The 27,870-nt window shown below is 39.9% G+C and overlaps 1 protein-coding gene across 3 annotated transcripts in view; it reads right to left on the bottom strand.

Moving 5' to 3' along the window:
• The window catches only part of IL15 (interleukin 15), a gene marked incomplete at its 5' end in the record, with an annotated part of 81,017 nt that overhangs the window by 33,556 nt on the left and 19,591 nt on the right, over nucleotides 1–27,870 (bottom strand). Inside the window, one exon of one of the 3 annotated variants that reach the window (XM_080675341.1) lies at nucleotides 13,343–13,408. The exons of the other annotated variants lie outside the window; for them this stretch is intronic. Within the exon in view, the coding sequence (XP_080531467.1) occupies nucleotides 13,343–13,408 (66 nt within the window). Of the gene's footprint in view, nucleotides 1–13,342; nucleotides 13,409–27,870 lie in introns of those variants that run through there. 3 annotated transcript variants of the gene reach the window in all.

The raw sequence follows: 27,870 nt of genomic DNA, 5'->3' as shown, positions 1-27,870 counted from the left end.
CGATGTTCTGTAGGCAGAAAGTGGTAAGATGAAGAATGTGGCCAAAAGACACACTGGGCAAACAGCTATGAGTTAAAACTAATGCTCCACTTCCGACCTTTTAATAGCACACAGGGTGGCAACTCATAAAGATGATTTCCGATCAAGTTTTATGGGACTTTATCACCAAGACATAAAGTTATCATCATGAAAGAAGCTTTGCAACAAAACTTCCCATCAAGTGTTCCAAAGAAACAGAGCCATCTGATAAACCTCTGATATTCAAACAACAAAAGGATAAAAACAACCCACAGTAATACAATATTCATTCAATGGAATGAAGCACATAAAACACAGGCAATAGCTCAGTTCTGGACATGGTATTGGTGGCGTTAGGCTTCCTGCCTCTAACACTCCTAGTCACACACTCCCCCCAGCTACAATAAAATATTGCTATCCAGCCTGGAAATCAACACATCGGCTTCCAAAGCACACGGCCTCGGTAGTTTTCCTATGAGAATCCTACAGCTTTATGAAACCACGTACTGACAGAATGGCAGTGTTAAAGAGAAAATAAAACCAAAAGAAAAACAGATAAACATCTGTTTCTCCTTGCATGAAGGCATCATTGCAAACATATAGTAGTAGAGGTTCTTGCATAGTGAAAATTCTTTTTGTTCTTTACATACTGAACGGCATCATGAATAGTTTTGTTCTGTTCTGGTTGCTATTTTCCCAACTTTATTACCAGAAAAATCATTCCCCATGTGCATGCTGTCCATAATATCCTCCCTTTCAGGGAGGGGAGTTATAGCTCAGACCCCATTTCTAAATTAACTGTTCATTTAATTTTCTTTAGCACTTTATAACATCATATGGATGCTTTGGCTTGTCACAACTGGGCCATCAATTTCAAAGAGAACCCATCAGAATGACAACACCAGTGTCTCATACAACCTATTTCACAAAGAAACAAAGAAAAAAACAACAACAACAACTTTGCTAAACACCCTGGCCACAGTCAACCCTCATGATGTCTGTGTTTAAGTGTTTGGGAATTTACCCTAGACAGCAGAAACAGTAATGCCTCATTAAAGTAAGAACAATCATGCATAAATTGTGACCAAAGAATATTCAAATACTGTGAAAGGTATTTCTGGTGAAATAAGAGACAAAAGGAAAAAAATGGAAAACTTATTTATTTGAGAAGAGCAGAGTGTATAAAATATTAGAACCCAAGAAGGAGTTTCACTTTGTAAAAATAGAAAAACAATCCCATAGTTGATTAAGTACGATAAGCCCCAGCACATTCCAATCAATTTTACTATAATATTCACACACAATGTAAATTTTTCACATGTGTCTTTATAAGACCCAACAAACAAATTTCAAAGCAGTGAAGCTGCAATAAATTAAATACTTCCAAAGACCTGGACACTGACCAAAGTATGTCAAACATGTGTTGAAAAGAATAGAATTTTAGAATTGCTCATTTTATAGTTGGAGACAATGAGCTTCAGAGATGTGTAGTGACTTGTCCCAAATGACTTAGTAATTGAGTAACCCACGACTGGCTTTTGTTTCACACACAATCTACACTGTTCCAAATACTACTGAGCTGGTTAGGGTCTGTGACGTTCTGCCTAACCTGGTGAACCATGGGGAAAAAAAGATTCCTATCCTTATCTTAAGGAAGAAAAAAAGAAGATTCAAAAGCTGCCAACAAAAAATCAATGGTTCTTTCAAAAACAAAATTATACACTCGATAGCTGAAGAAATATATGCCATATATGTGCTTGAGTTATTTAAAATCAACAAAATGACATTTAGCTGTTTTTTAGTCACTGTGTGCACTAGATCAAATATTATGCTTCATACAAGTCCACGTGGTCTCTAGTTAATGGCAGCTTTATATGATCAAGAATAGGATTTCTCTTGATAGACTTTATAGCTTTAGCAGGTCCCTTCGCACATTGCTATAGGAATTAAAATCAATTATCTGAAAAGTATTTAAATAAGGAGAAAAACTATGATTGACTTCAAATTTTCAAAAGATACTGATATGAACATGATTCTTAGTTGACCAAGTTATTAAAAGTGTATTCATAAAATAAGCAGAGGGGAGAGACAGGGTGCAAAGTACAAATCAAAGTCTGAAATGAAAGAGGGCAAACTGAACTGACATAAGTACAATTCATAGAAATGTGTAGTGCACAATAAAATCTAATTTATGTGATTCTTGTCAATTACTATTTTGAGTAATAGGGTGTGGATCTCATATTTTACAGGACCAGTGTGCATGTAAAGCTTGCGTTGGAACTCTTTAAGGCAATGTTTTTAATAGCATTCTGTGGTACCAACACAGTCTGGCTCCACAGCAGTAAGGCTGGTTTCCATAACTAATGCCCATGGATAAAATCAGGCTCCCTGATGAATATGGTACAGGGACAAGCTCTGTAGTTCAACCAACCTAGGCTTGACCCCCAACCTGTCAATTACTGTTTTGAGTAATAGGGTGTGGCAAGCAAAATTATATACCCCACCCCCAAATCCCACCCTAACTGTGCACATGATATCATCCCTGGTTGTGTTATGTTATATGGCAGAGTGGGAAGATTATTGGGGTCAGGAGGGAGGAAGAAGTGGTTAATTTAATCACATGAACCCTTAAAAGCAGAGAACATTTTTTCTGGGTGGTGGCAGAAAGGGAACCTAAAGAGACTGAAATCATAAGAAAGACTACACATGCCTTGGCTGGTCTGAAGAGTGGGTGAGCCATGTAAGAGGGAACATTGGTGGCTTCTAGGAGTGGTGAGTGGCCCCTGCTGACAGGCTGCAAGGAAACAAGGACCTCACCCCTGCAACCACAGGAACTGAATTCTGCCAGTAACCTGAGTAAGCATGGCAGTGAGCTCTGTCCAGAGCCTCCAGCTAAGAGCCCAGACTGGCAGACACCGTATCACCTTGTCAGACCCTGGGAAGAATACCCAGTCAAGCATGTCTGAACTTTGTTTCTGAAGAACTGTGATATAATTAATGAGTGTGATTTGAAGTCACTAAGTTTGTGATGATTTATTACAGTGGATAGAAAACAAATACATTTATTTAACTTCTAGAGCTTCTGAAAAACAGAGATGATACGAATCATAAATTGTTGTAAGGAGAAAAATGAGATCATGTATGCAATGTGCCCAGCACAGTATTTAGCATGCAGTAGTAATTTAAGAGGCAATTACTGTACCTTTAAATTGTATCAGAAAATTAAAATTGAGGATTAAATAAATACTTTATTTTATGAAACTTCAGAGATTTCTGACACATTTGATAAGTCAAGCTTTCTGGGAATACCCTGCAAAACTGCTGGATATTACTACTGCCTTGGTTCACCTATACCTTGAAGAGACTTATAGGTTTGTGAAATTAAAATAAGCTTTCATATAAGATATCACAATAAATTAACCAGATAATTCCACAAAGCACATGTGAAAATAAGTCTGGTTAATCTGTATTTCCATCCTAAACATGCTACACCAGTTGAGCATAAAACAACACAACAATAACAAAAACTAAATATCCTTAAAAAGTGTTAGGATCCTAATAAGTAAACAAAGGTCCTAAATGCTCTTGGCTGTGGGTCTCTATTACCATAACGAATAGCTGAAAAATTACTTGAAAACTGCATATATTTAATATCAACTTTAGCAAAACTCTCTAAATTTAGCCCCAAAGAGGAAAGATCCAGTTCCTTATGAATGTTCAATTTGCTTACATTGTTCAACTGTCCAAATAATGCATTGGTGTGAAAGTGCAAATGTAGGTTGAGAGAAAAGGGCAGATTATTCATTATGTTGGAATATTAGAAAGAGGATAAAGAACTAGAACATTTGTTTTGAGAAAAGATAAACTATATAATACAATTAAAAAGAGTGAATCTCGGAGACCATTATTAGGATGACAGCGGGAATTTTTATATACATGAGATAAATAGACCAAAGTTAGGGAAAGGTGGTAAACTGCAGAATGTGAGTTGAAATATATTGTGAGATGATAATAAACATGCTATCTCTTATGTATGTCACAGAAGGCAGATGTGATCGAAAAGCTTCCATATAACAATGTAGAGCTCTAAGGACAGTGGGACCCTGAGGTTAGTACCATTCCAGAGGGCCTAAGGAAGCTGTAGAAAAGCTATAGGAAGCAGAAAGATATCATCAAAGCAGGAAGTATGGTGATAAGGTAAGGCAAAATTGAGGTATCTGATCTGGATGACCATAATCCCCATAGCAATGTGCTAAGGGAACTGCCCAAAATACAAAGTCAATCAAATCACATCACCTCCTTGATCTTATTCAGCAACCACTTTAATGAGAGACCATTTGAATACTTGATCTGAATGTCTGATCTGTTGCACACAGTGAAAACACAGATCACTGTGTGTTTTCTCTTACTCAATGCCAAACAGCTATGGGTCCTGATCCAGAAAAGGGGCTTCTATTGTATTAGTAATTAGATAAAGAATACACAAAGGTAAAAACAAAATCTTATTCCAGTCTACTCCAAATTAATTTGTTCAACAAATATTGATTGCCCACTGAAATGCTCTAAGTGCTATGCTCTGAAGTAAAGCTACCACATGATCAAGGCCAATGTCATGCCTGTCCTCACTGAGCTCACAGTCCAATGAGGAAGACAGATACACTCACAGCAATCTATACTAATAAAAGGGTAATATGCTAATTAGACCGGACATCCATTCGGACGTCCTTCCGGACAAAGCCATGGTGGCAGGGGCCGAGGCAGAGGCAGTTAGGGGTGACTAGGCCAGCAGGGGAGGGCAGTTAGGGGCAACCGGACTGGCAGGAGAGGGCAGTTAGGGGCGACCAGGCTGGCAGGGGAGGGCAGTTAGGGGCAACCAGGCTGGCAGGGGAGGGCACTTAAGGGCAACCAGGCAGGCAGGGGAGCAGTTAGGGGCATCAGGCAGGCAGGCAGAGTAGTTAGGGGCATCAGGCAGGCAGGCAGAGTGGTTAGGGGCTATCAGGCAGGCAGGCAGGCAAGCAGATAGGAGCCAAAGGTCCCAGATTGTGAGAGGGATGTCTGACTGCAGGATCGGGCCTAAACTAGCAGTCGGACATCCCCTGAGGGGTCCCGGATTGGAGAGGGTGCAGGCCGGGCTGAGGGACCCCCCGCCCCCATGCACGAATTTCATGCACCAGGCCTCTAGTTATATAATAGTGGACATATTCAAGGGGGAGGCTATAAAAACATGCATAGAGATGACACTTTCAGGAGGGAATAACAAGGAAGCTGGGACCTACAGGGCAAGCAGATATTCCTGAAGGGAGGGGGGTGGATATGTTCTAAGTTGAGAGGCTGTGTAGCTAAAGGCTAGAAGATTAGGACTTCATTATATTTTCAAGAAAATCAAAGCCATTCCCTATAGCTAGAGACTACAATCAACATATATAATGGTCTACAAACAGAATTATTTTTACTTTGTTGTCACTGCTCTATGTATTTTTTTAAAAAAACCAGGCAACACCAAATCATAAGTGGTTAGGAGTGTTCCCCGTTATAATGTATTAAGTCTCCTGTTCAATCTTGATCCTGTGAATATTTGTCAATGGAAAATTCTTGCTATTCACAAATGTTTGAAATCCCTTATCTTGAGCAACATGGAAAAGTTTATGTTTTGTTTTGTCATACACACCCTTAAGATTTTGTGGTACAGTATATAAATGATAAAGTCACTGAGATTATAAATCAAAGATGGATTAATGACACAAAATAATATTTTGTTGTGAGGTCATGTGAAAAGAAAGGAGACTAATCAGTAAAAAATGGCATTGAAACTACTAGATTGAAACAAAAAAGAAAACAAAGTCACTCCCCATCCCAACACTAGGCTCTCTGAGCCTCCGTTAAGCACTGAGATGAAAAGAAAACAAGATTAAAATATACTTATCTTCGTGTCATGACGGAATAAAAGTTACAGGTATTAAGAAACCACTTACTTCTTATTGCTAAATCACTGGGAACAGTGTAATGATCAATAATGAGATTTTAACGCTCTCAAACTAGTAGATTTTCTCATATATACAGACAGACCCTTGATGCAACACAGGGGTTAGAAGTTGTTGCCATCTTTCTTTAATTATAAACAACTACAGAGTTAAAATGACTCTGAACCAGACAGAAGGCCTTCAACTATACCTTATTTCATATCATTAGTTGCTAGCAATGATTATTAAAATACAAAAAATACAACAGCCATTCTATATAGAAAAAATTTTACATTTATCACTTTATCATATTCTATTGATATTATGTCTTCAGATATATAGAAGACAGATAATTTTTACTATTAATAATAATAAAAGAATAACTGCTAACAATTATCAAATACTACTTATCAGTCACTGTTCTGAGCTACTTCCACATTTTTTTTTCCTTACAACCACTGTATAACAAAGGTTCTGCCAGTATCATCATTTTAAAGATGAGAAATCTGAGGAACAGAGAAATTATGTGACTTGCCCAAACTTACACAGCGAGTAAGTGGCAGCCTCAGAGCAGGAACCAGAGAGCCCAGCTTGCACCCATGTTTCTACCACTCGACTACGCTCCTCAGAAATTAAAGCAAAGTCACTGTCTGCTTGGAAAATCCCTACCGCCCAGCTTTCCAGAGGCCCCTCCCTTGAAAATGAAACTTGGTCTATAGGGCTTCTTGCAGAGGTGAGAAGACAGGTTGCCCTGAGGATAAAAAAGATGTCATAAGAGATGTTTCAGCCAGGAGAGTGGGAAGGCTAAGAGAAACAGAGGTAGAAGAAGACAGGTGTGTGATAAATCCCCCAAGCAAGGGTTGATACTCTCCTCAGGAGCAGTTTGAGAGCGTATTTGGTGGCAGGCTTAGAGTTGCCCCCTACATCCCACCCACCTTGGGATCATGGATAAATACCAACATGACGGGAAGCCACAATCAAGAGGCAGCCAAATGTGAATGAAAAACAAAGCTGAGAATTGGTTAAGTGGAAAGGATTGTGTTAACACACCCAAGCTTCCTCTTTGGAAGGAATCCAGAAGTTTCTGTCAAAGTCCATATGGAGTATAGAAGACGGCTGAAGAGAGAGCCAGAGGCTTGCATGGGTGAGGTGTGGTGAGGTGACGGAAAGGAAGCTGAGCCCAATACAGATACCTTAACAGCATGACCTGGTAAGGTAGATGGAGGACCTACAGCATGCTAGGGCCTGGCAATATGTACCCACCAGGGCCCAAAGCAGTTAACGAAGTGTGATTCTCCCATATCACAATTTTCATCCATCCTCAATCACAGTGGCATTGCATTTCAAACTTTGTACATGAGGTCAATGGTTAATTAGGAGCACTCCATAGAAAAGAAACTTTAAGCCAGCCTTTCTGGACAGCAAGTATTATCTAAAGCAAAGGCTATTGATCTGTCTTGAGCCACATCAATGACGCAGAGTAGTTTGGTGTTTTTTTTTTATGTTCCAATAAAACTTTATTTATAAAAAACAAATGGTAGGCCAGATTTGGTACAAGAGCTCTAGTTTTCTGAATTCCTATTTAGAAGGTCAAAAGGCATTCTTCTTATCATTCACATTTTGAGATTTCCCAATGAACTGTATTGATTGTTCTTTTTTTTTTTTTCCTATTGATTATGCTTGAATACCTGGTGAAACTTTCAATCCTGAGACTCATGTCTTTTAGATCTGATAAATTCCATAGTGCTATTAAAAATGTATGTTCTGCCTCCATTTTCTGGGAGTCCCATTAGTTATCCAATATCTGTTGGATGTCTCAGATTTCTTCACAGTAGTTTTTGGGCCTATTAACTACAATGATATGTCACTTCAAGCATTTTATTCTGTCTCCTGCTGATTATTCTCAACCTGTCACGATCTTTCTTGAATCTGAGTCCAAACCACCATATAATTTCACTTGGACTACTTCCTAATGCTCTCTTCACTATCCAAGAACCGCCCCCTCCCAAGTTTGTTCTTCTTGGACTAGAGATCCTGGTAAAACATAGATTGTATCATGTCTCTCCCCTGCTTAAAATCCTCTAGAAGTTTCTTGTTGACTTTAGGATTCAGTCCAAAATACCTGGAATAACCTTGAAAGCAATACATGTTCTAGTTCCTGTCTACTTCTCCAAACTCATTACACTCCTCCGCCTGTCTCTCTTCCCTGGCCTTTCAAAATAAAAAATAAACCAAACAAAACAAACAAAAATATGTGATAAAATATCACTGCTACATGACAAAAAATAAATACATCTCACATTATCTCACATTATCACTAAAAAATCCGAAGAGTTTCAAAAATTAGTATTTGATTTAACTCTACCCTTCCTCCCCATAAGTGAATAAATAGAGTTCTGAAAAGCAGAAAACAAACTTGTTTCATAATCTTGCTGACTGGACAAAGCAAACCCATTTTTTTAAAGGTAAGTGACATACTGAGAAGGAAGAAAATAGGGTGTGAATTGAACCATAGGTGCTCCAACACAGGGTAGAGAGATATATGCTTTAATAAGGTAAGTCACTGTTTTCTGATTCATGTCAGACTTGCTGTGCTCACATTCTTTCATTTTAAATTGTTCCATAGAAAAAATGTGCCATTATCTGAATAGATGATAATAATAGTTATTGCTTATTAAGTAATAAGGCCATGTATAACAGGTTAAAGGCTTAGCTCATGTGCTATTTATAGAACCTCATTGCTGTGTCCATATGACAAATGATAAAACTGAGAGCAATGCTACTAAGTGGAAGATAGAGCTTCAAATTCTAGTGAGCCAATCTCCAAACACTACCAACAGTGCCCTAAAAATGCATTTGACAAAAGTCAGCACCTGTTCTTTTTTAAAAAAAAATAATAAATTCTTAATCAAAGGAATAGAATAATAATTTCTTAAGATAATAAAAATCTCCTCTAATCTAATACCAACTTCAAGCTTACTAGCAAATCACAATAGGTATTCCCATTGTATTCAGGAATCAGAATAAGATACTCTGGTGATATTATTTGGCATTTTTCTGGAATTTCTGCTTAACACAAATAATGGCAGAAAAATAGAAACTATACTTATAATTATTCAAAATAATAAAACCACTACTGGTATATTCTTCTACAATTATTTAATTAACAAGCTAAGCAAATTACATGAGGCATCATAAGAACTAAAATAGCAAGTTCTATGGGATGGTTTAGAACAAAATAAATTATAAATAAATATTAAGTAAACAAAAATTTTCATATTCATCCTTCTATATCTTAGCAATATGTAGAAAAATTATTTAGTCCATATTAATGACAAAATTATATCATTCTTAGGAATGAATATGATAAGGAATGTACTGAATTTACATAAAAGTCAATAAAATCTGACAAATAATTTGAGAAGTATACTTTATTCCTGGATGGGAACACTATATACTACAGAGCTATTATTTTTCCAAATTATCTCAGAAGAAATAAAATTGGAAGTGAACTTGACATAAAAGTGGATATAGAAAGTTAAATTGACACTATGATCTTAAAGTTGATGGGGAATAATCCACTGGCGAAAATAATTTTGAGATAGAGAAGTAATAAATAGGAACTAGACCTAGTAGATGTTAAAATTTACCACAAATAAATATAAATTTGTCACTGAAGTATGAATAGATGACTTAATGAAACACTGAATCATGACACAGCAGGTAAGGGAACATTATTGAACAAAGATTCTGAGAAGCTATTGGTTCGCTATTTAGGAGAAGAATAATATTCTCATCTCACATCATATGACAAATTCCAGTTTTTTAAAAAAAAAAGGCATTCTAGCCCTGCCAGGTTGCTCAGTGTTAGAGCATCAGCCCTCAGTCTTGACCAGTTTCGATTCCTGGTCAAGGACCCTCCAGCAAGGGGGGAGAGATCAACCAAAGGACTTGTATGCATGCATATAAGCATAACCAATGGACAAACACCAGGGGGGTGAGGGCATGAGCTGGGGGGTGGAGGGTTGCGGGGGGGGGGGGGGGGGATAAGGACACATATGTAATACCTTAATCAATAAAAAAGAAAGAACCCTCCAGCAGGAGGCAACTATTCCATGTATCTCTCTTACGTTGATTTTTTTCTCTCTCTCCCCCTCCACCCTCCCTTCCACTCTCTCTAAAAAAAAAAAAATCAATGGAAAAAATATCCTCAGGTGAGGATTAAAAAAAAAGACATTCTAGAAAAAAAATATATAAGTATCTCATCCTGGAGAGGCTTTAAAATAATTTTTAAATACTTAAGAAAATAAGATTGATAGATTTGACAAAATAAAAATCCCTAAGTCCCTTAAGTTAATGTATAGTAAATGTTCTGGGCCGCAAACATTGCACAGCTCCTCCGTTGCCTGGGGGCAGGATGCCTTAAGACAGAGGGAGATGGAGTAGGTCACGGAACAATGGGTTGGTTGGAGTTTGGAGGAAGGTGGTGGTTCACGCTCCGGCCAAGCATGCCCAGGCGTTGCACCTGTGCCCTGAGTTTCTTGGGAATGGGCTGAAATGGCTTTTGTAACCTTTGGGTTGTCATTGTAACTGTCCTAACTCCCTCTTGTGGTTCCCGAGTGTAAATTTGCTGTAACACCTGTGGTCTGCACTGCAGTTTGGCCTTTGCCGCGGTGAAGTGCTGCAACTGTAGTCGCTGGCCAGCTTAACAAAGGCTCATAAATTTTGATCTCTGTCTCTGGTGGTCGTCTCTTGCGGGTCGCCCCATAACAATAAACAAAATGATAAGATAAACAGATTTTTAAAAAGTGAAATAAGTATGTTAAAATGTACTGGTTGCTTATATTGTAGGGAATTATAAAATTTGGTTTACAAAAATGAAAATATCTTTAAATGTAGGGAACTGAAGAGATAATTTCAAAAAATGAAAATATGAATAATAAATGAAAACTTAAAGAAATTCCATGTCTACAATAATCAAGAATACAAAATAAAATGAGATGCAAGTCCTCGCTTTACAAATTTGCAAAAAAAAAAATACATTTTATAATATTTTTTCTATAAAGGTAATCTATTCACATGGTTGAAAAACAAAACAATATAGGAGATATTCATTTAGAAATTGTGCCCTGATTCCCGTCCCTGTCCGCCCTATTTTCCCTCCACCCTCTTGTCTTTATTCAGACAACCATTTTTATTAGTTCCTGTGGGTTCTTGAAAATGCCCTTGTGAAATGCAAGCAAACGTAAAAGTATATACTTATATTCCCATAGGTCTTAAATAAAATTTAAAAAACTAGTATTTTATAGGAGGTTGAATATTGTTATGAGTTGAAATGGAATTTGTATTTCTTTTAAGGCAAACTATCCCTTCATAATCTTTGTCCATTGTTCTATTGCTTTGCACTTCCCCACACCCCCACAATTTAACATATTAGAGAGAAAATCTTGGTTATTTGAGAGGCAGGTATTTTTTCTTAGCTTATCATTCTCCTTTAGAATTTCCTCAGAGTAGCTGGGGTTTTTTATTTTGTTTTGATTTGTTTTTGCCAACCAAAGAATTTTTTTGTATGTGTCAGATTTATCTTTTTTTCTCTTTTAGATGTTGAAATTGAAACATTTTAGCTTCTTTTGGGTTTTCTAAGTATTAAGTCATCCACAAATAATAGTTTTACTTTCACCTTTCTAAGTGTTATCCTCACATTCCTTTCTCCTGTCTAGCTTTGCTGACTAATAACTCAGGCAGAACGTCACTAATGGTGAGAACTATGCACCCTTATTTCATTTGTACTTACAGCAGACACAGCAGAAAGCCTGTAGCATTTTGACATTATTTATAAGGCTGTGTCCGGGCTCAGAAGTTTGGGTATGTGTATGTTAGTGCATAAATAGTCTGTCAGTTTGTCATGGTCATGATATGTTTAACTCTTACTTTATTGAGTCATCATTTTGTTTTTAACATCCAGAATGACTTGATTTTTGTCAATGACTATTCAGCATCTATAGAGATTAACATATGCTTTTTATCCCTTAGATCAATGAATATGATGAATTGCTCTAATAGAAATCAAAGTATTTCATTCCTAGAATGAACCCTACTTTATCCTGACATATTACTTCTTTAATGATTGCTGGGTTCCTCAATGGTAGCAATACCTAATATGTGTTTATCCCTAAGACTGTCAGTACGTTTCTTGAGTTTGGGGAATTCTTAATTAAAATTCTAGGAAATAGAGCAGTTTCTAGGAAGAATATGAAGTTAGAGGATAAGTTTTACTTTGTAGGTAATTATAGGAAAAAAGCATGTTCTTCATACCTTTCCTTTCAATTTACTTATTATTTTCTGATGCCGGAAATGATTGCCCAAGGCAGGAATTTACCTTTTCCTCCTAAGATTCTTATAAAGAGTTTCAGTTTTCATAAACCCTTTATTTCATATTTTTTCCTGATGTATACACATGCTTCAGGATTTTTTCTGAAGGAGCTAAAATTACTGAAAGTAAAAATAAAATACACGTGTGTGTTCACTTTATCAAGAAAGAGTCAGTTTCTTGGGTTTCCATGTCTGTAACTTTATTTTGTTTAGTTCTTGAGGCTGAACTTCAATTTACATTATACCAAAATATTTTTCAAAAGTTTCAATATGCCATTCAAAAAAATCTAATCTACATTATTCTCTACTTTCTTGACAGTGGTAAAATCACTCAGAAATTGAGTAGTTGAATTGTATTCATTATTTAATTTTAAGCTCTCCAGTTCCTTTCAAATTAACCTAAATAATAACAGAAAATGAGATGTAGAATGTCTTCATCTTATGTGCCAAGGGTGGACAAACTATGACCCACAGGCCAAACCTGTCACCTGTTTTGTAAATAAGATTTTGTTGGAAGAAAGCCACACCCATCCTGTCTATGACTGCCTACCTATGACAACAATACGGCCGAGTTGAGCAGTTATGACTAAGATCATTTGGCTTACAAAGCCTACCATATTTACCACATGGCTCTTTTCAGAACAAATATATATTGCCTGATACATGCAATGTTCTCTGTCCTCAGAAAATGCCTTAAATATTCTATGACAAATGACACTTTCCTTTTTAGCCAAGATGCTCATTTAAAAATTTCTGAGCATATACAGGTGCCCAAAAAATGTATGCACACTTCAACAGCTGATAGCTCAAGTTTGAAAATGAAATATATTTTAATAAACACTACCTTTATAAATATTAAAAGTGTATATATGCACTTTTTGGGACACCCTATATATAACTTCACCTGGTTTGCCACATCTTCATTATTACTCATTACATACTTACATTAAAAAATCTATGCTGCCTGATATAATTCTTAAAACCTTACTTACATGACTTCCTGGTGGCTGGCTATATGCTAACATTGACTTCTCTGCGTCCTGTGACATTACCAGCATGGCACATGATAGGACACTGCTTCAAAGAACCAGATGGCCATATGTGGAAATGAATTCTGTAGAAGTCAAGGAGAAAGGTAAAATGATTTAAAATTACGTATTGAACGATTCTCCCATCCTCGCATTTAGTTACCTCCACACAGATCAGGCTAGAAAAAACAGGGAGACTAATATGGAGAAAGCTTCAGAAGTCAACAGGAATTTTGGGGGGTTAATTTTTCCTAAAACCTTCAGACTTCCCCATAACTTAACTCAAATCCATGTTGACTATTTCATTTGGAAGACAAATAATTATACATTATTTAAAAGAAACTATATTTCATACAGTTCTCTAGTAAAATGTTTTTTATTTTCTCACACACACAAAAAAAAAAAAAACCCACAAAGCAAATACGATGTCAAATGTGTTTGTGGACTCGATTTTGTTACTGACCATCTCTAAGGAAGATGCTGAAAATAAGTTGCCAACATTTATTCTAAGAGTGAAGTGACAAAGTCTCCCTGCAGACACTCAGTAGTAAAATACATCATGTTTTCAAGGAATATGTCATTTTGAAGGAGTTTAAATATGCCAACAGATTATACCATTAGGAAACCATAGAGTAGTATATTTCCTACTTAAAAGGTAGTGTAACTTAATTACAGCATTTAAAAGAGTTAAGCATTATAACTCCTATTTTATAAAATAAATCAAGAAACACTTTAACCAAGGCTCAGAATGGTTCATGATATAAAGAATATCTATATTAATAATAAAAGTGTATGTATGATTTTTTTTGGACTATTACTGATATAGTTAAAGGTTAATACAATTTTAAGTCCAAAAGTTTAGACTTTCAATATATATGTTTGCATACTGGTACTTTCCTGTGTTATGTACTGAAAAATATTTACTCAAAACTATATATAAATACCTATACTAGATGCTCTAATAACTGGTTTTAATACTTAAGGAACTCACCAACCTGTGTGGGGAGGAAAACTTCAAACAACTAAATAAAGCTGTTAGTGTTCCAATAGAAGAGTGAAGAAAGCCCCATGTAAAAACAGAGTGAGGCAATTAATCCTGTAGAGATGAGGAAGATAAGGAACTTGGAAAGAATTCAGTGAGTAGGCAGCCTTGAAGTAGCGTTTCTTGTGGAAGCTCAGAATTCTAGAGGGTGGGTGAGGAATGATATTTTAATAGGATTTTAAATGTAGCTTTACATTTTCCCTGGAACTGAAGACTAAAACCCAATGTTGGGAATAAAGAAGCATTAGGTTGGCCCACAGTCTAAAGGAGTTTCATAGCTAGGTCAGATACCTGCTCCAGAACTAACTCAGAGGTAGGCAAACCCTTAATAAGTCTATGACTTACAAATCACTAACTCCACTTCAAGACCCCAACCCCAGTGCATATTCAGGAGACTAAAATACCAGTCAGGGAAAGACAAAGATTGAAATCACAAGCCGAGGGCAGGATGAAAATTGCTATGTGGATATACACAGAGAGATTATGTTTTGGGCTGAATTTATGTCCCCCCCCCCAAATTCTCACATTGAAACCCTACCCTCCAATGTTTAGGTATTCGGAGATGGGGCTTTTGGGAGGTAATCAGGTTAAGTGAATGCATAAAGGTGGGGCCCTCATAATAAAATTAGTGCCTTCATAAGAAGAGACACTAGAGAGCTTGCTTCCTCTCTCCTCCCCACCATGTGAGGACATAGTGAGAAGGCAGCCGTCTGCAATCCAGGAAGAGTCCTCATCAGAGAACTGAATCAGCCAGCATCTTGATCTTGGACTTCCCAGCCTCCAGAAGTCCAGGTATGGTATTTATATGGCAGCCAGAGATGATTAATACAGACTGGCATTTTATCCCTTGGCTGGATATCATATCAGATAATGGTATTATTGATTTGCTTTTAAACTTACCTGGCAAAAGAAAAAAAATAATGGACAAAAGTATTGGAGTTTGTTTCCAGTGTTTGATCCAGCAAAGCTGTGATCAAGCCTGGCCTCCAGTGGGACTCAGATAATCAGAACTATTGAGCTGCACCACCAGGGGAGGTTAAGCCTGATCACCCACAGAAGGCCAGTGGGGAGGCCACTATATGTAGTGTGGAAGAACTCACACACATATCCTATAAGAGAGCCCAACTTTAGAACCTTCTCATACAGAAGGTATCAAAGTTTAGTTACTGTTAGCCAGGAAAAGAAGCAGCAATCAACAGAGGATGGCCTAGTTAAGCAGGGGACATCTGGCCCTTTGGTCCTATGCCACCCTCTCAGTCTCTAACTTCCAACAATTAGAACTAGAATGCTAGAAGGCACACCTCCCCCCCGCCCACTAGTCCCACAGTTATAACTTGAACTGGAGGTACATATGGAGATGAGGTTGGGATTTTAAATAGACTAGACAAATAATTGGAAGTGACCAGAACACTACAGGACTGACACTTCTCCAATGGATAATGTAAATGGATTATGAGGAGAGTGATTCCAGCAACATTTCAGAGTTGGCATCAATAAGTCTATTTTACAGTAAAAAAAGAATAGTCTATGTTTGTTAAGAAAATATCCTATTTAATAAAAGCCTAATATGCTAAGTGTCCAGTCAACTGGTCAGCCGTTCAACCAATCAAAGTGTAATATGCTAATGATATGTGAAGGCACTCAACTGCTCACTATGACGTGCACTGACCACCAGGGGGCAGACAGTCAACCGGTTGAACAGTTGCTATGATGTGCACTGACCACAGGGGGGCAGACGCTCCAACTGATAGGTTAGCTTGCTGCTGGGGTCCAGCCGATCAGGACTAAGCGAGATGGGCCAAACACTCTATGGAGCCCTCCCACAGTCACTCCCCAGCTGGCCAACTTCCCGCGTCCCTCCCCTGCCCCGGTCGTGCACCAGTGAGATCCCTTGGCCTGGCCTGTGCCCTCTCCCAATCTGGGACCCCTCAGGAGATGTCAGAGAGCCGGTTTCGGCCTGATCCCACAGGCCAGGCCAAGGGTCCCCACTGGTACATGAATTCGTGCACTGGGCCTCTAGTTAAAAATAAAGGCAAAACTGCAAAGAATTAGAGAGGAGATATTTAAATTTTTGTGCTATCATCTATGAAGAAATTCTGGAAAAAAATGTGTAACATATTCTGCAGAGTTACTGAGATAATGAGCTCCATGAAGACAGGAACCATAGCTTAGAAATTTAGAATGCTCAAAACCTAGTACAGTACCTGAACCAGAGGAGGCAGTCACTAATTAATTTTTAATATTTTATTGATTTTTTACAGAGAGGAAGAGAGAGGGATAGAGAGTTAGAAACATCGATGAGAGAGAAACATCGATCAGCTGCCTCCTGCACACCTCCTACTGGGGATGTGCCCGCAACCAAGGTACATGCCCTTGACCGGAATCGAACCTGGGACCTTTCAGTCCGCAGGCCGACACTCTATCCACTGAGCCAAACTGGTTAGGGCACTAAATAATTTTTAAATTAAATCTTCCATATGGCAACAGATTTGACAGTCTTTTTGGGGGGGTAACTCTAGAAATGGAGAAAGAATAGCATATTCTATTAATGTATTTTCCTGGCTTGGTTTTCCCATTAGCTTGTAGTCTGCAACATACAAAAAGTGTCCAGAGCTGTGCTGTCCAATTTAGTAGCCACTAGCCACATATGGCTACTTAAATATAATCATAAGTTAATTAAAATAAAATTAAACTGGAAATTCACTTCCTCAGTTGAACTAGCCACATTTCAAGTACTCGTGTGGTTATTGGCTACCATGCTGCACACAGCAGATTCAAAACATTTTTTAAAAATGTTTTTATTGATTTTTAGAGAGAAAGGAAGGGAGTAGGAGAGATAGAAACATCAATGAGAAACAATAACATCGATTGGCTGCTCCTGCACGCCCCCTGCTGGGGATCAAGCCCACAATCCTCGCTTGTACCATGACCAGGAATCGAACTGGTGACCTCCTGGTGCATGGGTTGATGCTCAACCCCTGAGCCACACCTGCCAGACACAGAATATTTTCATCACTGCAGAAGTTTCTGTTGTACAACTGTGATCTAGCTATAGCACGACTTTGGTTTCAAACAGATTTGGATTTGAATTCTGACATAGCCACTTACTAACATTAAGGTTTAGGGAAAGTTAATGAATCTCTTAGGGCCTCAGTTTCTCCCTCTGCAGAACGGGGACAATATGAGTACCCACCTCACTGGTCATTGTAAGGTTAAAGTGAGCTCATTCATGCAAACTACATAGAACATGCCTTGACATAGAGTGAACACTCACAAGTCTCACCTCCTATTAGTGATTATCACTCTGTGAAGATAACACCTCACCATGAGCCAGTCATTGGATCCCTCATATCAGGCTGTTCCACCTTCCCATAGGACTGGCAAGAGGAAAATGGCCATTAACACCCTTACCACCTAGTTCAGTGCTATTAAAGTGCCACTCTACAGTGAATAAAACTTGCACTAATTTCTTCTTCAGGGAAGCCTTGCTATGAAAAAATGGTGGCAAATTAAACATGAGTTAGTGATGTGATTGACTTACTCCCCGGTGCCAGCTTTTTCTTGAAATGAACATTTGGCAAGACATACCCCTTGGTATCATTTTAAAATTCTCATAGAGAAAAAGGCTGTCGAACGGTCATGGAAAGGCGCAGCTAGTACAGCAGAATTGAAGTGGAAGAAGACAGCCAGGTAGGTCAAGGTCAGGTTTTTACTGCTGGTAATGTTGAGCTAAGATTCGAAGAACATGAAAATCATGGTGAGGAAAGAGAGTTAAGTGGACAAAGAAACAATACCAAGAGAAAGGAAAGAGAAAGAAAGGAGAGAAGCCTTGTAGTTTTAGCCCTTCAAGAAGAAAGGTTTTCCTTTTATCCCTTGTTAACTTGTGGCTTCAACAACAGAAAACTAGAGAGGTCTAAATCTAGTGGCCAGTTTTTACCTCTTTGGTCCTACTATGCAACATCTTCATATAATAGGAATACTACATATATATGTATAAAATATTACAGGGTGTCCCCCAAAAATGTATACACACCGTAAAGCTGATAGCTCATTTTTAAAAATGAAATGTATTTTAATAAACACTGCCTTTATAAATTATTCAAAGCATGTGTATACTTTTTTTGGACACCCTATATTTATAAAGCTATTTTGATGCCTTTCTGGTCCTTCAAATATTTCTAATTAAAGATAAATGAGCCAACCAATAAAAAGTTCCCAAGTATATGTTTAAAAAGAATTTTCTTCTTTTGAATTGTTCGGGTATTTATATAAAAAGATTCACATAAAAATTATTCTTCAACATAAAAATCAGCCAATCATTACCAAACAATTTTCCAGTATGCCACTATAGATAATTGTTTAACTATTAAAGTGTATGTTATGATTTATAACAGCCATAATGGCACCCATCTCTATATGATTGCTTGCTGCTGCCACGGAAGACATACCTCATCTGTTGCAGCACTCGATGCCGTATGACAATTTGGAATGATGCACATTTCTTATTACCTGTTGATAATAGCCTATCAGTGAAAGCAACAGCTTAATTACACCGCACATCTCCCGCTGGATTCTAACATTTCTATTGCTTCTCACCCATCCCTTATAGAAGCAAAGGGGTACCATTGCCACAATCCTCAGAAGTAACACTTACAATTAAGTTAAAAAGTCTAAGGCGAAGCTGATCTTTTATTAAACACAGATGCACTTTAGACCACATAATCCCTCAGTCCCCTGTCTCCAGACAGTTTCACTAGAGCTGGTTGTCACTCTTCCAGGGTTTAATTATTCCTACCGACGGGGCCTCTGGTGTCTCCCACTCCAAATACTTGGCTTTTTTATAAAATGTACCTTGAACTTTGGATCTCTGAATCAACACAGTGGCCACAAATTTGCAGTAGAAGTCCCATAGGTCTTGTTTCTAAAGCATTGCTTGACAGGCTGCTTGTGACAGGTAAACTAAACTTCCCCAGTCTCTATAGCAAAGCAACAGTGTTTATACAACTGCTAAGGGGCAGACTCTTTCTATTAGTGTAGTTTATTTGGCAACTGGTCGAGTGCTTGGACCCTTAAGTTGCAGTGTGGTCCTTGTGGTTGCTGGCCTTCTTTTCCTTGGACTGGACAGCAGGACTTGTCTGCCTTTCATGGCATTGCTGGTTCTTTCTTCACTCCCCCCCCCCACCCCCCAGCACTGTGTCTAATTACGTGGGACACAGCTATCAGAATGCCTGCCCCTACATTAGGAGACAGACAGTTTGAGTTCTTTACCTCCTCTTTCATGGGTCTCATTAAATGTTCTTATTTAAATAGTGTTCCTAAAACTACTACTATAAATGGATTACCATGTCTTTCTTTTTTCTATTCTTTGCTTTTCATGTTTCTCTTTCATGATCCTCAGCTTTTGTGCAAAGAACATGGGCTGATAGACATTTTCAAACACCCAATGTGCCTCATTCATTCTATAAGATTTCACATTTGTTACAGTCTTTAAGATTTTGCCCCTTTCTACTGGGTGTTCTTTGGGTTTTTATTATTTTTTAGAAGGAGGTGTGGAATGGTATAATGGCTAAAAGTGGGTGGCCACTTCTTGAACCAGGGCCATCCTTAAATAACCGAGGCTGCACTATTAACTTAAATGATCAAATTACTAATAAGATTTCTTGACAAATGGTGGAGTAAGAACAAAGGAACCTGGAAAGTCTTGTAGAATATATCATCTAGGTTAGAATACAAAATAGAGATTATCTCCATTCAGTTATAGAACATAGCCTTCTAGGCAATTAACATTAAAGGTGTTGCTGTCATGTGCTTGGACCACAAACATTCATTTTTGCAGACATAGAATCACCGCTTTGGACTTGTGTAAACGTGACAGAGGTGTTCACCATCCTGTCATTTACTAGACTCCATGCAGACTACCATATTTCTAGTCTATGCATCGTTAGCATGTTACAATTTCCAAAACCATAGTTCATGCAATATTGAGACTGAAGGCTCTTTGATGGCAATGGGAACCTTCCAAATTTATAAAACCATGGAGTGGACTGGAAGCCAGAGACTTGCCTGCTCCTGGTTTTGTCTTTAGATAGCTAAGTGGCCTTAGCAGGGTTCTTCATGTCTCTTAGCCTCAGTTTCTTTATCTTTAAAACTAGAGGCCCGGTGCACAAAATTCATGCCCCGGGGGGGTGGGGGGGGAGGAGGGGCGGTCCCCTCAGCCCAGCCTGGACTCTCTCCAATCCAGGACCCCTCGGGGGATGTCCGACTGCCGGTTTAGGCCTGATTGGGCCTAAACTGACAGTTGGACATCCCTCTCACAATCCAGGACTGCTGGCTCCTAACTGCTCACCTGCCTGCCTGTCTGCCTGATTGTCTCTAACTACACCCCCCCCCCCCCCCGCCAGCCTGATCACTCCTAACTGCCTCTGCCTGCCAGTCTGATTGCCCCTGACTGCCCCCCTACCGGCCTGGTCACTCCCAACTGTCCCCCTGCCAGCCTGGTCACCCCTTGGTGCCCCCTTGGCGGCCTGGTTGCCCCCAACTGCCCCCCCCCCCTGCTGGCCTGGTCACCCCTCACTGACCCCCCTGCCAGCCCCATGCAGCCTGCTAGTCAGTCATTTGGCCATTCCTCGCTAACCCCCCTGCCAGCCTGGTCGCTCCATGCAGCCTGCTGGTCAGTCATTTGGTCGTCGCTCGCTAACCCCCCTGCTGACCTTGTCGCCCCATGCAGCCTGCTGTTCGGTTGTTACTGTGAGGGCGTCATGACCAATTTGCATATTACCCTTTTATTAGTATAGATAAGGAGGCCAGGTTGGTCCATGTCTGAAGTTCCTTCCAGTGCCTAAGTTCATCTGTGACAGTCACAGAGTGGTTAGCAGCATATGATAAAATTCACCTACCTTGTATTAAGCCTCAAAACCCTCAGATTTGACACCTGAAGTAATGCGTCCAGTCTAATCATCCTAATTTTCCAGAAGAGAACTAAAGTGCAGAGAAACTAAATGTATTGTTGCAGTTTTACACAAAGAGGTAATATTGGGATTGACCATGTGTCTTGGGTTCCCAGTTCAGTTCTTCACTAGTAGCTCATTCAGTGAAAAGAGAGCACAAGGCATGTGTGATCCATTGTGCTGTCTCTCCATGTTAGCTTCAATTTCAAAAGAGGTCAACTTATCCCCAAAATCTAGGGTTACAATAGGCCCGGAAGGGGTTTCATAACCCCATATGTATTGACAATAACTGAAGGGCTGTAGATTTTGGCTTGTTTTAATTTTCTATCTTAGATGTAACTATCCTGCAACAACACTAGTACCACCGGCAAAATACTTCTACAGTGCAATCTACTTCATTCCACTTATTTGCATACCGCTACTTTCTGGGTCTGAACAACTAAAGTAAACATGCCATCCACAACTGCTCTGAGACAGTTCTGCTTCTCATAACTCATCACAGCACAATTATCACCTTTCCACCTTGGATGAATGAGAAGATGGAAATCTCCTCACTGTGGCTAAGCTACCACACTCTTGCTTTCACACGCAGATTTTTGGGATCTTTGCCCAGTGTGGGTTGATATATAGCATCATATATTTATATAGCTACTCTTTCTTGTATGAATCAGTTAGATGAAGAACCAGCAAGGGAAGCTGGCTGCTTCTTTGGAAATCCGCCCTGTAGGTTCCAGAGAAATAAGGTGGTTTGTGGAATGCTCAGGAACTGATGCCACATCTGTGGAAATCCCATAGGAGGAGAAGGGAATTTTTGGCAGCTCAGAGCTGGACAGTCAGGACCCAGAAGTGAGGGGGAGATGGAGAGGAGGGTTCTACATGGCAGTATCTTGTTCTCACCCCCCTTTTCCATGAAAGGTAGGACCTGGGAGAAGCCTGCTTCACTGCATGTCTTAACCTTGACTGGTACTTGCAGTCTGGGCCTGGACTGTGGGGCACACAGAACTTATGCAGTTGGCAACACAACTGCATATGTCTATATCTTAGATCTAAGCAATTGCTCATCCCATCACTACCACCAGACAGAAGGGTACCTAGAGCAAAAGTCTGGGAAGGAACCTTGGGGAATGAGGTATTGGAGGAGTAGAGAGTCATGGGCTTGTTAAATCCAGAATACAATAGTATAAGCTCTTCAATCTGGTCTGTTGTCAGCCTATCTGGATTCAAACCTGTAGCCTGAAAGCAAATGTTTTATAAACTTTGAATGTGCCTTGAATTAAGAGAGGTCAAGGATTTAGAAGAGAAATAGCTCAATATCAAACCTAAAATCATCATAAAGTCACATGTCTGAAGTTTTAAAGGCCCTTCACAAAACAACAAGAACTAGAATCTTACTTTCTAGGAGTAGACTCTAAAGATATAAATTATAGATTTTAAAAATCTGACATTTGGGATTATTACAAATTTTAAAGTGACAGAGTAATGTTGTTATGACTGTGTATTTGTTCTCTTGCATTCTCAAGAGAAGAAGCACGAAATAATTATCAACTACTAGGGGCCTGCTGCATGGATTCGTGCACCAGTGGGGTCCCTTGGCCTGGCCTGTGGGATCAGGCCAAAACCTGTTCTCCAACATCCCCCAAGGGGTCCTGGATTGAGAGAGGGTGCAGGCCAGGCTGAGGGACCCCACCAGTGCACGATCTGGGCTGGGGAGGGACGCGGGAGGTTGGCCAGCCAGAGAGAGACTGTGGGAGGGCTCCGGGGCATGTCCGGCCCATCTTGCTCAGTTCTGATCAGCATGATAACCTACGGGTCGGAACATCTGCCCCCTAGTGGTCCGTGCACATCATAGCGACTGGTCAACTGGTTGACTGTCTGCCCCCTGGTGGTCAGTGCATACCATAGCGAGCAGTTGAATGGCCTTAGCATATCATTAGCATATTATGGTTGAATGGATGACCGGATGACTGGACACTTAGCATATTAGGCTTTTATTTATAGGCTACTACTATTTTTATAAAATTCTCTCATTGTTTTTGTCTATTGAAATTTTTTTTTATATATTTTATTGGTATTTCACAGAGAGGAAGGGAGAGGGATAGAGAGCTAGAAACATCGATGAGAGAGAAACATCGATCAGCTGCCTCCTGCACACCTCCCACTGAGGATGTGCCCGCAACCAAGGCACATGCCCTTGACCGGAATCGAACCCAGGACCCTTCAGTCTGCAGGCCGATGCTCTATCCACTGAGCCAAACCAGTTTCGGCTGAAATTTTTTTTTCAAAACATTTGGTAACTGGAATTAGGAAAATGAAAGGTTTTTTATTTGAAGCAAGTTAGAGACAATAGGGTGTGCCTTGTTTTTTTCCCTTGCATTTATTAAAGAATTTATTTCGCAATTTGTAAAAGTATCTCTTCAGTGAACAAATTGGCACACAATGTTAAACAGTCCTTTTCTTTCTTTTTTTTGTTTAGTTCTATGAAGGTCATACTAATCTAAAGAGCTCATAAGCATCATCCAAATAATGAATGTAAGGATTCTATCTGTAGCTTGGCCTCAATTAGGCCCTCAACCCTCAAGAAATTGAATTTGCCTTTTTTTGAATATGCTGGGAATGGTTTCCCAAAAGTTATGTGATCACTGATGGTTTATTTCCAATTAAATCTAGTCAAGCTCCTTTTCTCAGAACCTTATGTTACTTGACCCCTCAGCAATATGTGATAATTACTGACAACAAAAAGAACATAATTAAAGATCTGCTATGTGCTGGGCAAGGTGCTAGTCACACAGGATGCAATGTTTCCCAAACTTTAGCCCTTCCAACTCCACCATCACATTCTGGCCATTCTTAGGACCACCATTACCAATTACCACAGAGAGGCTATGTGAACACAAGTCAATATTGTATAATACTGCACATAGTATTAGAAAAGTATCAGTGGAGAGAACATAAAGGAGAGATGTGGTCAATATTTTTCAGGGGGCCAGAGAGGTGGCAAAATTGGGGGTTTGCCAGGAGAACTTCATAGGGAAGTGATTCCTTAAAGTGGATATGTTTTTTAAATAATGAGCTAATAGATATAGAGAAGATATTGGTGGTTGCTGGAGGCAGGGTTGGGGGTGGGTGAAATGACTGAAGGTTGTTAAAAGGTACAAAACTTCCAGATAAATAAAGAAGGCATGGGGATGTAATATACAATATAGTGACAATAGTTAACAATACTGTAGAGGGCCGCCTGGGAAGGCACATGGGCATTTCTTTAAATTGTTGTCAGCTGAGCCCAAGGCAACTGGCAGAGCCGCATCTCGGTTACGCCCTCCCCAAGAAGGCGGGGCGGGGCGGTGAGGGGGTGTTATCAGTACTGACTTTTTACCTTTGTCCAGGTGCCTGGGAGCGGGCTTTGATATGTAAATCCAGTCAAGCACCAGGAATTCTCGGGCCTACTCAAGAATGCCAATAAGCTCATTTGATCCTAAGTTCTGGTGAAACCCCCTGGTATTTGGGGATATAAAATAAACTTGCTGCGTGGGCTCCGGGCATCCCTGCCTCTCCATCGGAGAGGATGGCGTCCCACTTGGCTCCCAGCTTTGTTTCTATCTTTCTATCTGGTCTCTTTTTTTCTTTTATTTCTTAATCCCCAGCTCCTCCACACAGAATCGGACCTGTTCCTTTCCCGTGCTGACGCGGAAAAGAGAGAACACCTCTACATTTGGCACCTAACGTGGTCCCGCTGAGTACGGAGGCAATGAGCGAGGGGGTCACTCCTAGAAGTGTGCGCACCACAGATTAAAGGAATAAGGTAAGAAGAGGAGTGGATTGTTGTGAATTGAATTGAATTGAATTAGCTAGGTGTAAAATATGGGTAATCCTCAAATGTTAAAACTATGCCCAAAACTCAAAGATGCTCTGTTAAGCGTAGTCAGATTCTTGATTTCTTAAGTTCTGTTGATGAAACGTGGGAAAAGGGCAGAAAGCAGTTGCGTGACTGATACTCAGCAGAAGGTCCAGAGAAAATTCCTTTTCCTACTTTAATTCTTGATTCAGCACAGGATAGTTTAAGGATGTCTAAGTGGGGTGCAGCCACGGCCTTACAGCCTGCAGTGGAAGGGTGCAAAAAGAATACCATCTGCACCTCCTCCGCCTCCACGTGTCGTTCCTGCGCCCGCAGCCAAAAGCCCACCTGATAAAGATTTATCTCGTAATTATGAGCAGGAGTTTGAGGCAGAGCGGGACAAGCATCACTGTGAGCGGGAAAGGTATTGCTCGCAGCTGCCCAGCCTTTATGGCTGGATGCAGGCGCTTGGCTGACAGTGACTTCATTTTGTTGGAGGCTCAAACTACTTGTATTAGTAGAAAGGATTAAAGGAATTTCTCAGCAACTGCCAATAATTCTTTATCTTAAAAAATCTTTTTCTTTCCTTAAAAATAAAAATAAATAAAAATTGAAAAATAAAATAAAAACAGTATACGCCAGAACATCACTGAATTTTTCCCCCAAAGAAAGAAGGAGGTGGGGGAAGGGAGACACGTGGCAATCCAATATGGACGCCACTCCCCGAGAAAGCCATTTTAAAAGGCTTCATCTTCGCCATGCCTTTTTCCAGCTAGTGACTTAAAGCTTCTACAAATTCATAAATGCATCGGGGATTTCTGTGCACATGTAAAGGGAAAGGCCAGTTTAAAGACACAGTATAGAGTTTTTGAGCTGAGCTTAAGCTTTTACTGTGTACAGAATAAAAACCCGAGACTGTTTTTAGCCTAAGAAAGATGGAGGATATGAACCGGGAAAAAATACAGGCTAGTTTCCCAAGGCAATCTAAAGTAGCTTTTTTGAAATTTCCCGCCCAGAGGCAAGTAACCAGCAGGAAGTAGATAGCAAGTTTACTTGTGAATAGCTACCTGTTTGCTTCTTGACTTCCCCAGCAGGAAAATTGTGACCTTTTTGAAAGTTAGCTGCTGGGCCAGGCCTATCGGCTGGAAACTTAAAAGAACTTGGAAGTTTACTAAATCAAATGATAAAAACTTAGATAAAAATGTATTGAAATGATATAATACTGAAATATTGATCTGAGTATGCCTAGCATGAAGTCTAGAGGATAGAAGTTAATCTATTAATTGAATATGCCTTATATTTTATTTGAAATGTATCCTTAAAAAAAGTAAAAGTGAAGTATGGTAGCAACCATACTTGGGTAAAAACTGCTGTTTGAATTTTAACCCTGCTATTCTGGCTTCTGCACACACTTACTTGCTTAAACAATAGGGTAGTTACCTCAGCACATAAATCCATCCCACATCACAAAGGTTATTTTCCTGTGCCTGTGGACCAGAACCACAGGAGATCGATTCCCACTGACTCAGTAGCTCCAGGAGTTGAAACTGCAGACAACTTTTAGAGATTATTAACTTTGCTCAATTCTGCTTCTGTACAATCTGCTTTCGCAAGATAGGTCCACATTCCAATTCGATGTCCAGCAGGATTTGGCTGGGGGCTTGTTTAGAACAAAGGAAAATTTTTGTGGTTTAGACCTTTAAAAGGACTGCCTACACCTGAAACGGCGCGGTCGTGAGGGTGGACTCCACCTGCGTGTGGTGCTCTGGCGGCTGTCCTGGCCAGCTCAATAAATCCTTGCCTGCTTTTTTTTAATCAATCAGCAGCCTCCAGTGGTCTTATTCTGAGTCCAGGGTTTGAACCCACAACATTTGGAGGCCCCAGCGAGAGGAGAGGGAGAGGAGAGGAGAGGGAGAGGAGAGGAGAGGAGAGGGAGAGGGAGAGGGAGAGGGAGAGGGAGAGGAGAGGGAGAGGAGAGGAGAGGGACCCCCAGAAGGGGCTGGAGGCTCTCCCTCCTGAGGGAGGAGAGAGGGACCCCCCAGAAGGGGCTGGAAGCTCTTCCTCCTTTCGGGGATCTTATCCGGAGACAGGAGCCGCAAGGATTTATTGAAAACGGGGAGACCGGTCTCACAGGAGGTAAGGCGCCTAGGTTGAGATCTCAAGGGTAAGAGTCTGTCGGAGGGCTGGACTCAGCACAGCATAACCTCCAGACTCTGACAGGTGTCCGGACTGGTTGTCTTGTGTTTTGTTGTGTTGGTGTCGGGACTATTTGTTTTGTGTTTTGGTCTTCGTCAAAATGGGTCAAGGTTCCTCTGTGTCTCCGTGTTCCCCTTTACCATGTTTTTTGAAAAATTTTCAGGACTTCAAGAAACGGGTGGACGACTATGGCTCTGATGTTAATGCTATTGATTTGTAAAGATTTTGTCAGGTTGTTGAAATCTTGGGGGACATGGAGTGGTTCTTCCCTTCCTGTTTAACCTTTGACTGTGTGACTGGATTGCTGATCTTTTTATCAAGGTTCCTTGCAGGGTTTTGCCTTTCCTGAAATAACCCTCTGTGTGTAGCCTGCCCCTCCCGACTAAGCACTCTTTTTCCCAGGTCAACACCAGAGTGCAGGATGGCTTTCCCCTCAGTCCCTGGCGGACTCCACGAGTGGTTTTAACCTCTTTCC

The sequence above is a fragment of the Plecotus auritus genome (assembly GCF_963455305.1).
Source record: "Plecotus auritus genome assembly, chromosome: 6".
Lineage (NCBI taxonomy): Eukaryota > Metazoa > Chordata > Mammalia > Chiroptera > Vespertilionidae > Plecotus > Plecotus auritus.
This window is presented reverse-complemented; position numbering and strand designations above follow the sequence as displayed.